General features: G+C 37.3%; 1 protein-coding gene across 1 annotated transcript in view; it reads right to left on the bottom strand.

The window, feature by feature from the left end:
* LOC137975923 (uncharacterized) overlaps positions 1-10,695 on the bottom strand; it is an 11,779-nt gene extending 1,084 nt beyond the window's left edge. Inside the window, exons 1-4 of the mRNA XM_068823132.1 lie at positions 10,241-10,695; positions 9,744-9,817; positions 2,450-2,547; positions 1-1,338 (exon numbers count right to left, since the gene is read on the bottom strand). The exon at positions 1-1,338 is cut by the window's left edge and continues 1,084 nt beyond it. Of these exons, the coding sequence (XP_068679233.1) occupies positions 2,499-2,547; positions 9,744-9,817; positions 10,241-10,450 (333 nt within the window). The 5' untranslated portion in view covers positions 10,451-10,695 and the 3' untranslated portion in view covers positions 1-1,338; positions 2,450-2,498. The remainder of the gene's footprint in view (positions 1,339-2,449; positions 2,548-9,743; positions 9,818-10,240) is intronic.
* Between the last annotated feature and the right edge of the window lie 1,805 nt (positions 10,696-12,500).

The following is a 12,500-nucleotide window of genomic DNA, read 5'->3' as shown; positions in this document are numbered from 1 at the left end:
TTTGCACAAAAATACCAGTTTCTCCAGTATCAGTTGTGAAGGCTGTTACTGATGATCTGGAGGTTTGTCACTCAAACTTTTTCTGGACGCACTATAACAAATGCTTACTACTCTAAATTTAAAAAATAATGATAATTCATGTATGTAAATTATTTCAAGGCATGTCACCACCCAGTACCAGGTAAGTGTAACATTAACGTTATTAAAACAAACATTGACAGGAAATGACCACCAAATAAATGTTTTAAATAGCTGGTATTTTCGTACTTGGTACCAGTACTTGGTGGACCATCCCCAAAAGTTATTGTTTAAGCCTATACAAACCACTGAGAGGCCTTAATTAGCTTCATTAGGGAGTATCAGACTGATGCTGCAAAGGTGACTGTGATGCAAACAAAAATAGCCATAGGCTTAATATACAAGCCAGTATGTCGACACATGTACCACACTTTTTGTTATGTCACTCTGCTGTAACTGCATGCATGGCTACAAAGTGAACCTGGCTGTGACATACACCTACAAAGTACTCTATAAGAATTTCCCTACATTTGAGTTTGAATAATAATGACAAACTGCCTCATTTTACAAGCGACTCATTTTTGTGTTGCCTTTTATCTGACACTCCCAGTTTTGTTGTTAGGATACCCCAATGACTGTCTTGTAATGTCAGCAATTTTAATAATGAACACAGTCAAGTAAAGGTTTTCTTTTAAGAATAAAACTCTTATCACCTAGCCAATGAGGTTGTGCAAAATTAAGTTAGTTTGATCATCACAGGGTTTAACTGTCTAAAGAAGGCACGTTAAGGCACGTTAAAGCAAATCGCCACAGTGTCCTCTACTATGGTGTTAGTGGATGCAGAGTCCTGAAGAGAGTTTGTCACCGTGGTCCATCACTTTTAACTTTTTTGCACACAACACCCAAACAGTGACACCCAGTTGCCATAGTGAAGGTTACTGTAGCAATTAAATTGTTTTACACTGTAAGTCTCTTAGTGGGAATTACTGGCGTCCTGCCCATGAGGGGCAGTTTGTTGGTACCGGTCTATCTGACATGTTTTGATCAGCCTTTCTGGTTATTTTTGCAGCTGTTCTTTTTTGCCTCTTCGACTTGCAAGGCATAAAGAACAGCCTTGATGTTTCTTAACTTCGACCTCTCCCAGCGTAGTGGCTTGATGAACCTTGGTGGCGGACCACCAGTCCCCTCTTCATTGTCTTCACTTTCCTCTGAAGAAATAAACTCCACAGCATTGTGAAGGTTTAATAAAGCCTTCATTTTGGCTTTGTCATCCAGTGAAAGTTCTGCCTTATCTATCACTTCTTTGCGATACATCAATTTCTGAATATCAAAAAAGGAAAAAAAAAAAAAACTCATTTAGCCACAGTGGCATGACTACTGTGAATAAGACATTAACATTAAATTTTACTTTTTTCTTCAACAACAGTTTACTCTGGCAAAATAGTCTCCCTGACAATGTTGCATATTTCGATTTGGTTCTTGCTCTCTCCTCTGTGCAATTTACACTACGATCAAACCTTGCATACGGTATACATTGTAAATGGACACTGTTATCGATTAACAACATCAAAGGGGGTAGGGTACAGAAATGTATAGCACTTGTGCATTCTATAAACGAGCATAGACAAACATGCAAAACATGTGTTCATGTGTTTCGTGTTTTGAAATTTACTCTTATGTCCACAAAACATGGTTTGGTTGTCCTTGGAATATTTATTTTGTCCACACTTGAAAAAGCATTTGTAGCAACCACTGCGGTTTTTCGCTGGCTCTTAAAAGCTTGAAACGATCGTCTGACAAATTTGATACAACTTCTTCTACGTACAGCTGTATCCATGAATTTTAACAGCAGGTGCAAGGCTGTTGCCTAACAGGAGCCCAGTAGCCTCGGGCTCCCAAAGAATAGCTCTGGGCTCCTTAATTTTTCACAGCAACACCTTTCACTTCATATGTTGGGCTCCTAAGTTCTCAGCGTTTAGCTCTGAGGGCCCCTTTAAAATTTTCTTAGGCAGCAGCTTTGAGGTGTCCATTCTCTAGAAACGAGGCTGCCAATCCTCCAAGTTCTCCCTTTGAGTCATTTTTATGACATCTTTTAAGACTTCCAAGAGTACAAAACAGACGACAGCACGAGCACGGTCAGCAGCCGCCATGTTTACCATGCGGATCCGCAGACAGGAAGGTTACATATAAGAGCTGGTAATAACTATTCCCAGGAGTGATCGCGTTTCAACGGCAAATGGTTGGAAAAGAATTCTTTCGGAAAACGTCAGCTGCATTAACCTAAACCGGTTTTGGTTGAAACGGTTGATCCCAATAGAACATGGCCTTAGTGTCTTTTCAAACTTTTGTATTCCGTCATTACGTAACTGCACCTGTCTGCAACATCTAGAAGCTACTAAATTAAAGGAACTTACAAAAATGCACGACTTACCTTTTATCTTGGCTTTGGGCCATTTTTTTACCCCAAAATTTCCCCTCACTTATTTAACCAAAATATCCTCAATTTTTTTGTTCTCCTCATCATCATACCTCAAAGAAATAAAGACCAAAAACATGTCAATTTTTTTTAACTATTTATTTGAAATAAAATTATATGGGTATATTGTGACAGCCTGGGTCTAAAAAAACTTAGTGAGCTTAAAGAGGCAGTTTTCTGGTTCTGAAGAAACTGAGGTGCTGCGTCAGTGGGGGAGTGAAACACAAAAATTTGGTTTGTCAACTGAGTTGATAAATAAATGTAAATTGACCACTGCACAATATTAACCACCTGACGTTTCCAGCGTTAGCCCTTCGTCAGAGCAAATCAAGGAGTTGTGGATAGTATAAGGTTTATGTAGCCTGACAACGGAAAAAAATTAACTCAAGAGTTGCTTTTGTCCTTGAATAAAGCTCTTAAACTAGTGTTTGAAGCTAAACAACAAGTTGAAGCAAAATGTAATGATATCACTGTAAAATTGTCTAGTTGACCTCCTTCTGGCTTCCATAAAATTGAAGTTTCATTAACACAAGCACCATTTTGTCCACTCAAAGATGGATAAATAGAATTGCAACTTCCCACTCAAAGATGGGCGTCTCACTTGTGTCAATGAAGGTTCCTCTTCCCATCGAATAAAGCTCATATACTAGTGTTTGAAGCTAAACAACAAGTTGAAGCGAAACATAATGATATCACTATAAAATTGTCTAGTTGACCTACTTCTGGCATTCATAAAATTGGAAGTATCATTAACACAAGCACCATTTTGTCCACTCAAAGATGGATAAATGGAATTGCGACTTCCCACTCAAAGATGGGCGTCTTACTTGTGTCAATGAAGGTTCCCTCTTGTCATTGAATAAAGCTCATATACTAGTGTTTGAAGCTAAACAACAAGTTGAAGCGAAACATAATGATATCACTGTAAAATTGTCTAGTTGACCTACTTCTGGAATTCATAAAATTGGAAGTATCATTAACACAAGCATCATTTTGTCCACTCAAAGATGGATAAATAGAATTGCGACTTCCCACTCAAAGATGGGCGTCTTACTTGTGTCAATGAAGGTTCCTTTTCACATTGAATAAAGCTCATATACTAGTGTTTGAAGCTAAACAACAAGTTGAAGCGAAACATAATGATATCACTGTAAAATTGTCTAGTTGACCTACCTCTGGCATTCATAAAATTGGAAGTATCATTAACACAAGCACCATTTTGTCCACTCAAAGATGGATAAATGGAATTGCGACTTCCCACTCAAAGATGGGCGTCTTACTTGTGTCAATGAAGGTTCCTAATGCCATCGAATAAAGCTCATAATATACTAGTGTTTGAAGCTAAACAACAAGTTGAAGCGAAACATAATGATGTCACTGTAAAATTGTCTAGTTGACCTCCTGGCATTCATAAAATTGGAAGTATCATTAACAGAAGCACCATTTTGTCCACTCAAAGATGGATAAATAGAATTGCAACTTCCCACTCAAAGATGGGCGTCTTACTTGTGTCAATGAAGGTTCCTAATGCCATCGAATAAAGCTCATATACTAGTGTTCCAAGCCAAACAACTAGTTGAAATGAAACGTAATGATATCACTGTAAAATTGTCTAGTTGATCTCCCTGTGGCATTCATAAAATTGGAACTTTCATTAGCACAAGCACCATTTTGTCCACTCAAAGATGGATAAATAGAATTGCAACTTCCCACTCAAAGATGGGCGTCTTACTTGTGTCAATGAAGGTTCCTTTTGGTATTGAATAAAGCTCATAATTACACTAGTGTTTAAAGCTAAACAACAAGTTGAAGTGAAACATGATGATATCACTGTAAAAATTTAATTGTCTAGTTGATCTCCTTGCGGCATCTGGAAAATGAAAGTATCATTGACACAAGCACCATTTTGTCCACTCAAAGATGGATAAATGGAATTGCGACTTCCCACTCAAAGATGGGCGTCTTACTTGTGTCAATGAAGATTCCTAATGCCATCGAATAAAGCTCATATACTAGTGTTTCAAGCCAAACAACTAGTTAAAATGAAACAATGATATCACTGTAAAATTGTCTAGTTGACCTCCTTCTGGCTTTCATAAAATTGAAGTTTCATTAACACAAGCACCATTTTGTCCACTCAAAGATGGATAAATAGAATTGCAACTTCCCACTCAAAGATGGGCGTCTCACTTGTGTCAATGAAGGTTCCTCTTCCCATCGAATAAAGCTCATATACTAGTGTTTGAAGCTAAACAACAAGTTAAAGCGAAACATGATATCACTGTAAAATTGTCTAGTTGACCTACTTCTGGCATTCATAAAATTGGAAGTATCATTAACACAAGCACCATTTTGTCCACTCAAAGATGGATAAATAGAATTGCAACTTCCCACTCAAAGATGGGCATCTTACTTGTGTCAATGAAGGTTCCTCTTTCCATTGAATAAAGCTCATATACTAGTGTTTGAAGCTAAACAACAAGTTGAAGCGAAACATAATGATATCACTGTAAAATTGTCTAGTTGACCTACCTCTGGCATTCATAAAATTGGAAGTATCATTAACACAAGCACCATTTTGTCCACTCAAAGATGGATAAATGGAATTGCAACTTCCCACTCAAAGCTGGGCGTCTTACTTGTGTCAATGAAGGTTCCTAATGCCATCGAATAAAGCTCATAATATACTAGTGTTTGAAGCTAAACAACAAGTTGAAGCAAAACATAATGATATCACTATAAAATTGTCTAGTTGACCTCCTTGCATTCATAAAATTGGAAGTATCATTAACAGAAGCACCATTTTGTCCACTCAAAGATGGATAAATAGAATTGCAACTTCCCACTCAAAGATGGGCGTCTTACTTGTGTCAATGAAGGTTCCTCTTGCCATCGAATAAAGCTCATATACTAGTGTTTGAAGCTAAACAACAAGTTGAAGCCAAACATAATGATATTACTGTAAAATTGTCTAGTTGACCTACTTCTGGCATTCATAAAATTGGAAGTTTCATTAACACAAGCACCATTTTGTCCACTCAAAGATGAATAAATAGAATTGCGACTTCCCACTCAAAGATGGGCGTCTTACTTGTGTCAATGAAGGTTCCTAATGCCATCGAATAAAGCTCATAATATACTAGTGTTTGAAGCTAAACAACAAGTTGAAGCGAAACATAATGATGTCACTGTAAAATTGTCTAGTTGACCTCCTTGCATTCATAAAATTGGAAGTATCATTAACAGAAGCACCATTTTGTCCACTCAAAGATGGATAAATAGAATTGCAACTTCCCACTCAAAGATGGGCGTCTTACTTGTGTCAATGAAGGTTCCTCTTGCCATCGAATAAAGCTCATATACTAGTGTTTGAAGCTAAACAACAAGTTGAAGCGAAACATAATGATATCACTGTAAAATTGTCTAGTTGACCTCCTTCTGGCTTTCATAAAATTGAAGTTTCATTAACACAAGCACCATTTTGTCCACTCAAAGATGGATAAATAGAATTGCAACTTCCCACTCAAAGATGGGCGTCTCACTTGTGTCAATGAAGGTTCCTCTTCCCATCGAATAAAGCTCATATACTAGTGTTTGAAGCTAAACAACAAGTTAAAGCGAAACATGATATCACTGTAAAATTGTCTAGTTGACCTACTTCTGGCATTCATAAAATTGGAAGTATCATTAACACAAGCACCATTTTGTCCACTCAAAGATGGATAAATAGAATTGCAACTTCCCACTCAAAGATGGGCGTCTTACTTGTGTCAATGAAGGTTCCTCTTTCCCTTGAATAAAGCTCATATACTAGTGTTTGAAGCTAAACAACAAGTTGAAGCGAAACATAATGATATCACTGTAAAATTGTCTAGTTGACCTACCTCTGGCATTCATAAAATTGGAAGTATCATTAACACAAGCACCATTTTGTCCACTCAAAGATGGATAAATGGAATTGCAACTTCCCACTCAAAGCTGGGCGTCTTACTTGTGTCAATGAAGGTTCCTAATGCCATCGAATAAAGCTCATAATATACTAGTGTTTGAAGCTAAACAACAAGTTGAAGCAAAACATAATGATATCACTATAAAATTGTCTAGTTCACCTCCTTGCATTCATAAAATTGGAAGTATCATTAACAGAAGCACCATTTTGTCCACTCAAAGATGGATAAATAGAATTGCAACTTCCCACTCAAAGATGGGCGTCTTACTTGTGTCAATGAAGGTTCCTCTTGCCATCGAATAAAGCTCATATACTAGTGTTTGAAGCTAAACAACAAGTTGAAGCGAAACATAATGATATTACTGTAAAATTGTCTAGTTGACCTACTTCTGGCATTCATAAAATTGGAAGTTTCATTAACACAAGCACCATTTTGTCCACTCAAAGATGGATAAATAGAATTGCGACTTCCCACTCAAAGATGGGCGTCTTACTTGTGTCAATGAAGGTTCCTAATGCCATCGAATAAAGCTCATAATATACTAGTGTTTGAAGCTAAACAACAAGTTGAAGCGAAACATAATGATGTCACTGTAAAATTGTCTAGTTGACCTCCTTGCATTCATAAAATTGGAAGTATCATTAACAGAAGCACCATTTTGTCCACTCAAAGATGGATAAATAGAATTGCAACTTCCCACTCAAAGATGGGCGTCTTACTTGTGTCAATGAAGGTTCCTCTTCCCATCGAATAAAGCTCATATACTAGTGTTTGAAGCTAAACAACAAGTTGAAGTGAAACATAATGATATCACTGTAAAATTGTCTAGTTGACCTACTCTGGCATTCATAAAATTGGAAGTTTCATTAACACAAGCACCATTTTGTCCACTCAAAGATGGATAAATAGAATTGCGACTTCCCACTCAAAGATGGGCGTCTTACTTGTGTCAATGAAGGTTCCTTTTGGCATTGAATAAAGCTCATTATTATACTAGTGTTTAAAGCTAAACAACAAGTTGAAGTGAAACATGATGATATCACTGTAAAAATTTAATTGTCTAGTTGATCTCCTTGCGGCATCTGGAAAATGAAAGTATCATTGACACAAGCACCATTTTGTCCACTCAAAGATGGATAAATGGAATTGCGACTTCCCACTCAAAGATGGGCGTCTTACTTGTGTCAATGAAGATTCCTAATGCCATCGAATAAAGCTCATATACTAGTGTTTCAAGCCAAACAACTAGTTAAAATGAAACATAATGATATCACTGTAAAATTGTCTAGTTGACCTCCTTCTGGCTTTCATAAAATTGAAGTTTCATTAACACAAGCACCATTTTGTCCACTCAAAGATGGATAAATAGAATTGCAACTTCCCACTCAAAGATGGGCGTCTCACTTGTGTCAATGAAGGTTCCTCTTCCCATCGAATAAAGCTCATATACTAGTGTTTGAAGCTAAACAACAAGTTAAAGCGAAACATGATATCACTGTAAAATTGTCTAGTTGACCTACTTCTGGCATTCATAAAATTGGAAGTATCATTAACACAAGCACCATTTTGTCCACTCAAAGATGGATAAGTAGAATTGCAACTTCCCACTCAAAGATGGGCGTCTTACTTGTGTCAATGAAGGTTCCTCTTTCCATTGAATAAAGCTCATATACTAGTGTTTGAAGCTAAACAACAAGTTGAAGCGAAACATAATGATATCACTGTAAAATTGTCTAGTTGACCTACTTCTGGCATTCATAAAATTGGAAGTATCATTAACACAAGCACCATTTTGTCCACTCAAAGATGGATAAATGGAATTGCAACTTCCCACTCAAAGCTGGGCGTCTTACTTGTGTCAATGAAGGTTCCTAATGCCATCGAATAAAGCTCATAATAATTATACTAGTGTTTGAAGCTAAACAACAAGTTGAAGCAAAACATAATGATATCACTATAAAATTGTCTAGTTGACCTCCTTGCATTCATAAAATTGGAAGTATCATTAACAGAAGCACCATTTTGTCCACTCAAAGATGGATAAATAGAATTGCAACTTCCCACTCAAAGATGGGCGTCTTACTTGTGTCAATGAAGGTTCCTCTTGCCATCGAATAAAGCTCATATACTAGTGTTTGAAGCTAAACAACAAGTTGAAGCGAAACATAATGATATTACTGTAAAATTGTCTAGTTGACCTACTTCTGGCATTCATAAAATTGGAAGTTTCATTAACACAAGCACCATTTTGTCCACTCAAAGATGGATAAATAGAATTGCGACTTCCCACTCAAAGATGGGCGTCTTACTTGTGTCAATGAAGGTTCCTAATGCCATCGAATAAAGCTCATAATATACTAGTGTTTGAAGCTAAACAACAAGTTGAAGCGAAACATAATGATGTCACTGTAAAATTGTCTAGTTGACCTCCTTGCATTCATAAAATTGGAAGTATCATTAACAGAAGCACCATTTTGTCCACTCAAAGATGGATAAATAGAATTGCAACTTCCCACTCAAAGATGGGCGTCTTACTTGTGTCAATGAAGGTTCCTCTTCCCATCGAATAAAGCTCATATACTAGTGTTTGAAGCTAAACAACAAGTTGAAGCGAAACATAATGATATCACTGTAAAATTGTCTAGTTGACCTACTCTGGCATTCATAAAATTGGAAGTTTCATTAACACAAGCACCATTTTGTCCACTCAAAGATGGATAAATATGGGCGTCTTACTTGTGTCAATGAAGGTTCGTTTTGGCATTGAATAAAGCTCATAATTATACTAGTGTTTAAAGCTAAACAACAAGTTGAAGTGAAACGTGATGATATCACTGTAAAAATTTAATTGTCTAGTTGATCTCCTTGTGACATTTGGAAAATGAAAGTATCATTGACACAAGCACCATTTTGTCCACTCAAAGATGGATACATGTACATAGAATTGTGACTTCCCACTCAAAGATGGGCATCTTACTTACTAGTGACAACCCTGAATTAATACATGCACCATTTCATTCATTTAAAGATGGGCATCTTACTTGTGTCAATGAAGGTTGCTTTTGTTATCAAATAAATCTCTTATCCTGGTGTTTGTAGCTTAATGAAAATTTAAGAGTTGATAAATATTTCACTATAAAATGATGTATGACTCTTCTTGTGCCAATGATGGTTGCTTATTATTCTCATTCAATGAACCTGTTATCTCAGTTTACAGCTCAGTTCCAAACTCTTCACTGTGGGATGATCATTATGAGAATAACATAGTTACATAAAATTATGAAACAAATTTTGCTAACCTGACATCTGTTTTAAAGCCATCAAAATCTTTTTTTTGTTTCTTTAATTCTTTATACGTCTTTCTAACTGCATCCTACAAAAACAGAATTTATAACTTCACAAAACATTTATTTCATCGGTTCTGTATATGTGGCCTAACCACACTGAATTACTGGAATGTACGATGCATGAAAATTTGCTTTAATTACGGCTGCCAATTTCAAATGTCCCGCGGTGAACCTTTCCCAAAAGCGTTTTCTATGTGAATAAAATGCCTTCGCTACCGGCATTTTTCAAATCAAAACTGATTAATTTGTGATACAGTAAAATGCAAGAGGTTGATGAGCTTACCCCTCATTTTAAACCGACCGAATCGTAAATAATGAACACAACAAATCATTATCGAATATGGGCGAGTCGATCGATAACACAAATCGGTCAGATGAAAAATTTTTTTTTGGATGATATATATTGATATGTCATGGAAACAGGAAAAATAAGTTTAAACTGTACTTACCGAACAACTAGGGTCTACAGTTGGCTGCATCCGTTTCTTGCTAAAAAGACTCTTTCTTGCGCTTGGCTGTTGAACACTCTGAACAAGCTCGTCCAACCGACCGTTCAGACGCTCGTTTTCTTTCCTGAGTTTTGCCAACTCATCAAGCACACTCTTCATCGGATTAGGTGTCTCATTATTATCTACCTGTCTCTGGCTCTCCTCACTCATGTTATCACTAGAATACTAACTTTTAAACGGAATAAAAGCGACAAATGCTATCAATGAAGTTTCAAAAAGGCGCGCGATTCGACCCGTACTTTGACCAAAGTCAAAACGAGGCACGCATGCGACCTTATATTTCTTTCGCTTTTAAAACGAGGCATGCCAGCATGCGGCAGAAAATCCCCAGGAACTTTCGAGCTGTTTGGGTATTTGTATCGGTCCATCAAATGGTGATTATATACTACTTTCTGTGGATTCCTAGAAGTTTAATTTTCATACATTTTCAATTTGTAGACTGTCATTCATCGCAATAGTTGTCCCAGGGTTCTCAATAAGTTTTGGAGAAGACGGCTTAAATATAAAAGTAGGCGGCGGGAGAAGCGAGTGCCACTTGTTTATAGCAAGTTTATGACCGAAAAGTAGACGGCTCTAAATTTAAAGTAGCCGGTTTTTTAGCCGGCTGCCGGCACTTAATGAGAACCCTGTTGTCCAGGTACGTTAGAGAGATTTTCTTTACTTTATCCCTTTCTGTAATTAATACGGGGCCGGCAGCGCGTTTGAAACTTATCGCTCTCAGCGCGCCCTGGATACCGCGTAGTCGATGGCGTTTGGAGTAATCCGATAGAGTATTGCTCGAGTGGTGCGTTTTTCTGCTGTAAAACTCCATCTGATATTGCTAATTAGAATTCAATTTTGCTTTAAAATTTGTTTACTGTTTTACATACGTAATATATTTAGATCTGGAAAACCATAATCAAGCACGTTTGCACTCGTGATTACACTGTCATTAGCACTGACATTTGTCAATAGCTAGAGCAGGTTCTTTCGTTTTGGTGGGAAAAATCTCAGCCTTGGGTATATTAAAATATTTTTAAAATTTCCCAAATTTCAGCCTCGATATTCTAAAAGAATATGTTCTTATGAGAAAATAAGAGTGCACCCCTGTGAATGAGACTGCCATGACCACAACTTACTATTCCAGTTGGCTTTGTTTACCTGCCCTTTTTTCTCCATCATCAAAAAGTTCGTCAGTAAAAACCTTGATCTGAATCGTGTCAAAGGAAAATGAGGTTGCCATTAAAACCAATGATCGGCTCCACGATGAGAAATTGAACTGCCGCGTACTTCAGATGAATCATTTATTTGTTCACAATGATAAGAACTACACGCTCCGAGAAAGTTTAAACTAATAAAATTCTTAAAACTTTTGTCTGTATAGTCTGTTTTGCCCCTGGCCTGTTTTGGTCAGATGGACAGCCTTAAGTACCGTCTGAGAAGTCACATCAGAACATCATTATGAGTGTCTTATGAGCGTTGTTGATCAAAACAGCGCTGTTACCAAGAAATCATTGGCAGCACATCGCCTTCTTAAAATGAAAACAACCGGAGTTGAACGCTACCAAATTTCCGAAGAAAATTGTCCGCGGAAACGCGACTGATACGGTCTTGTACATTTCAGCTAACGGAAACGTTGCGGAAACGAGCAATGTCGACCACATTTTCCTCTTTCATGTTTCCCGTCGAAACCGCTTTGCGGAAATTCGACGGAAATTTGAACTATCAAGTTTCCGCAAGTTTTCCGCAATACGGAAACGTCTTATTTCACCCTGTGTTTGGAAGGACTAACTCTACAATTACTTCAAATTAACTCGAGGATGAGGTTGATATATACTCCTCTAGAAGAATGCAGGGATTGTAATGCAAGTATTTCTTCAAGTTGAGTGTTGATTTTTCTTTGCAAACCGACGGGTCTGGCCGGCCAGGTTCGTCCACAGATTAAATCGAAAGAATATTAGTCGCTGCCTGCAGAGAACTAGGGCGGAACGACCGATTTTTTGTTTGGCATGTATTTGTGACAACAAGCGCGGACTAGGGACAGCGCATGTCCCACGTCTTGTTCACTCAAAATTTCATGAAAATTGCATGAAGGGTGAAGAAAATTCAACATTTTATAAAAGCTAACAATTCTCGAACTTGAAGTTCTTAGGAGTGTGTATCAGTGCTACAAACCCAAAATGGTCAACTTTGCGTGGATCGGACCGTTTTCCTCCGTTTA

The sequence above is a fragment of the Montipora foliosa genome, chromosome 11, assembly GCF_036669935.1.
Source record: "Montipora foliosa isolate CH-2021 chromosome 11, ASM3666993v2, whole genome shotgun sequence".
NCBI lineage: Eukaryota > Metazoa > Cnidaria > Anthozoa > Scleractinia > Acroporidae > Montipora > Montipora foliosa.
This window is presented reverse-complemented; position numbering and strand designations above follow the sequence as displayed.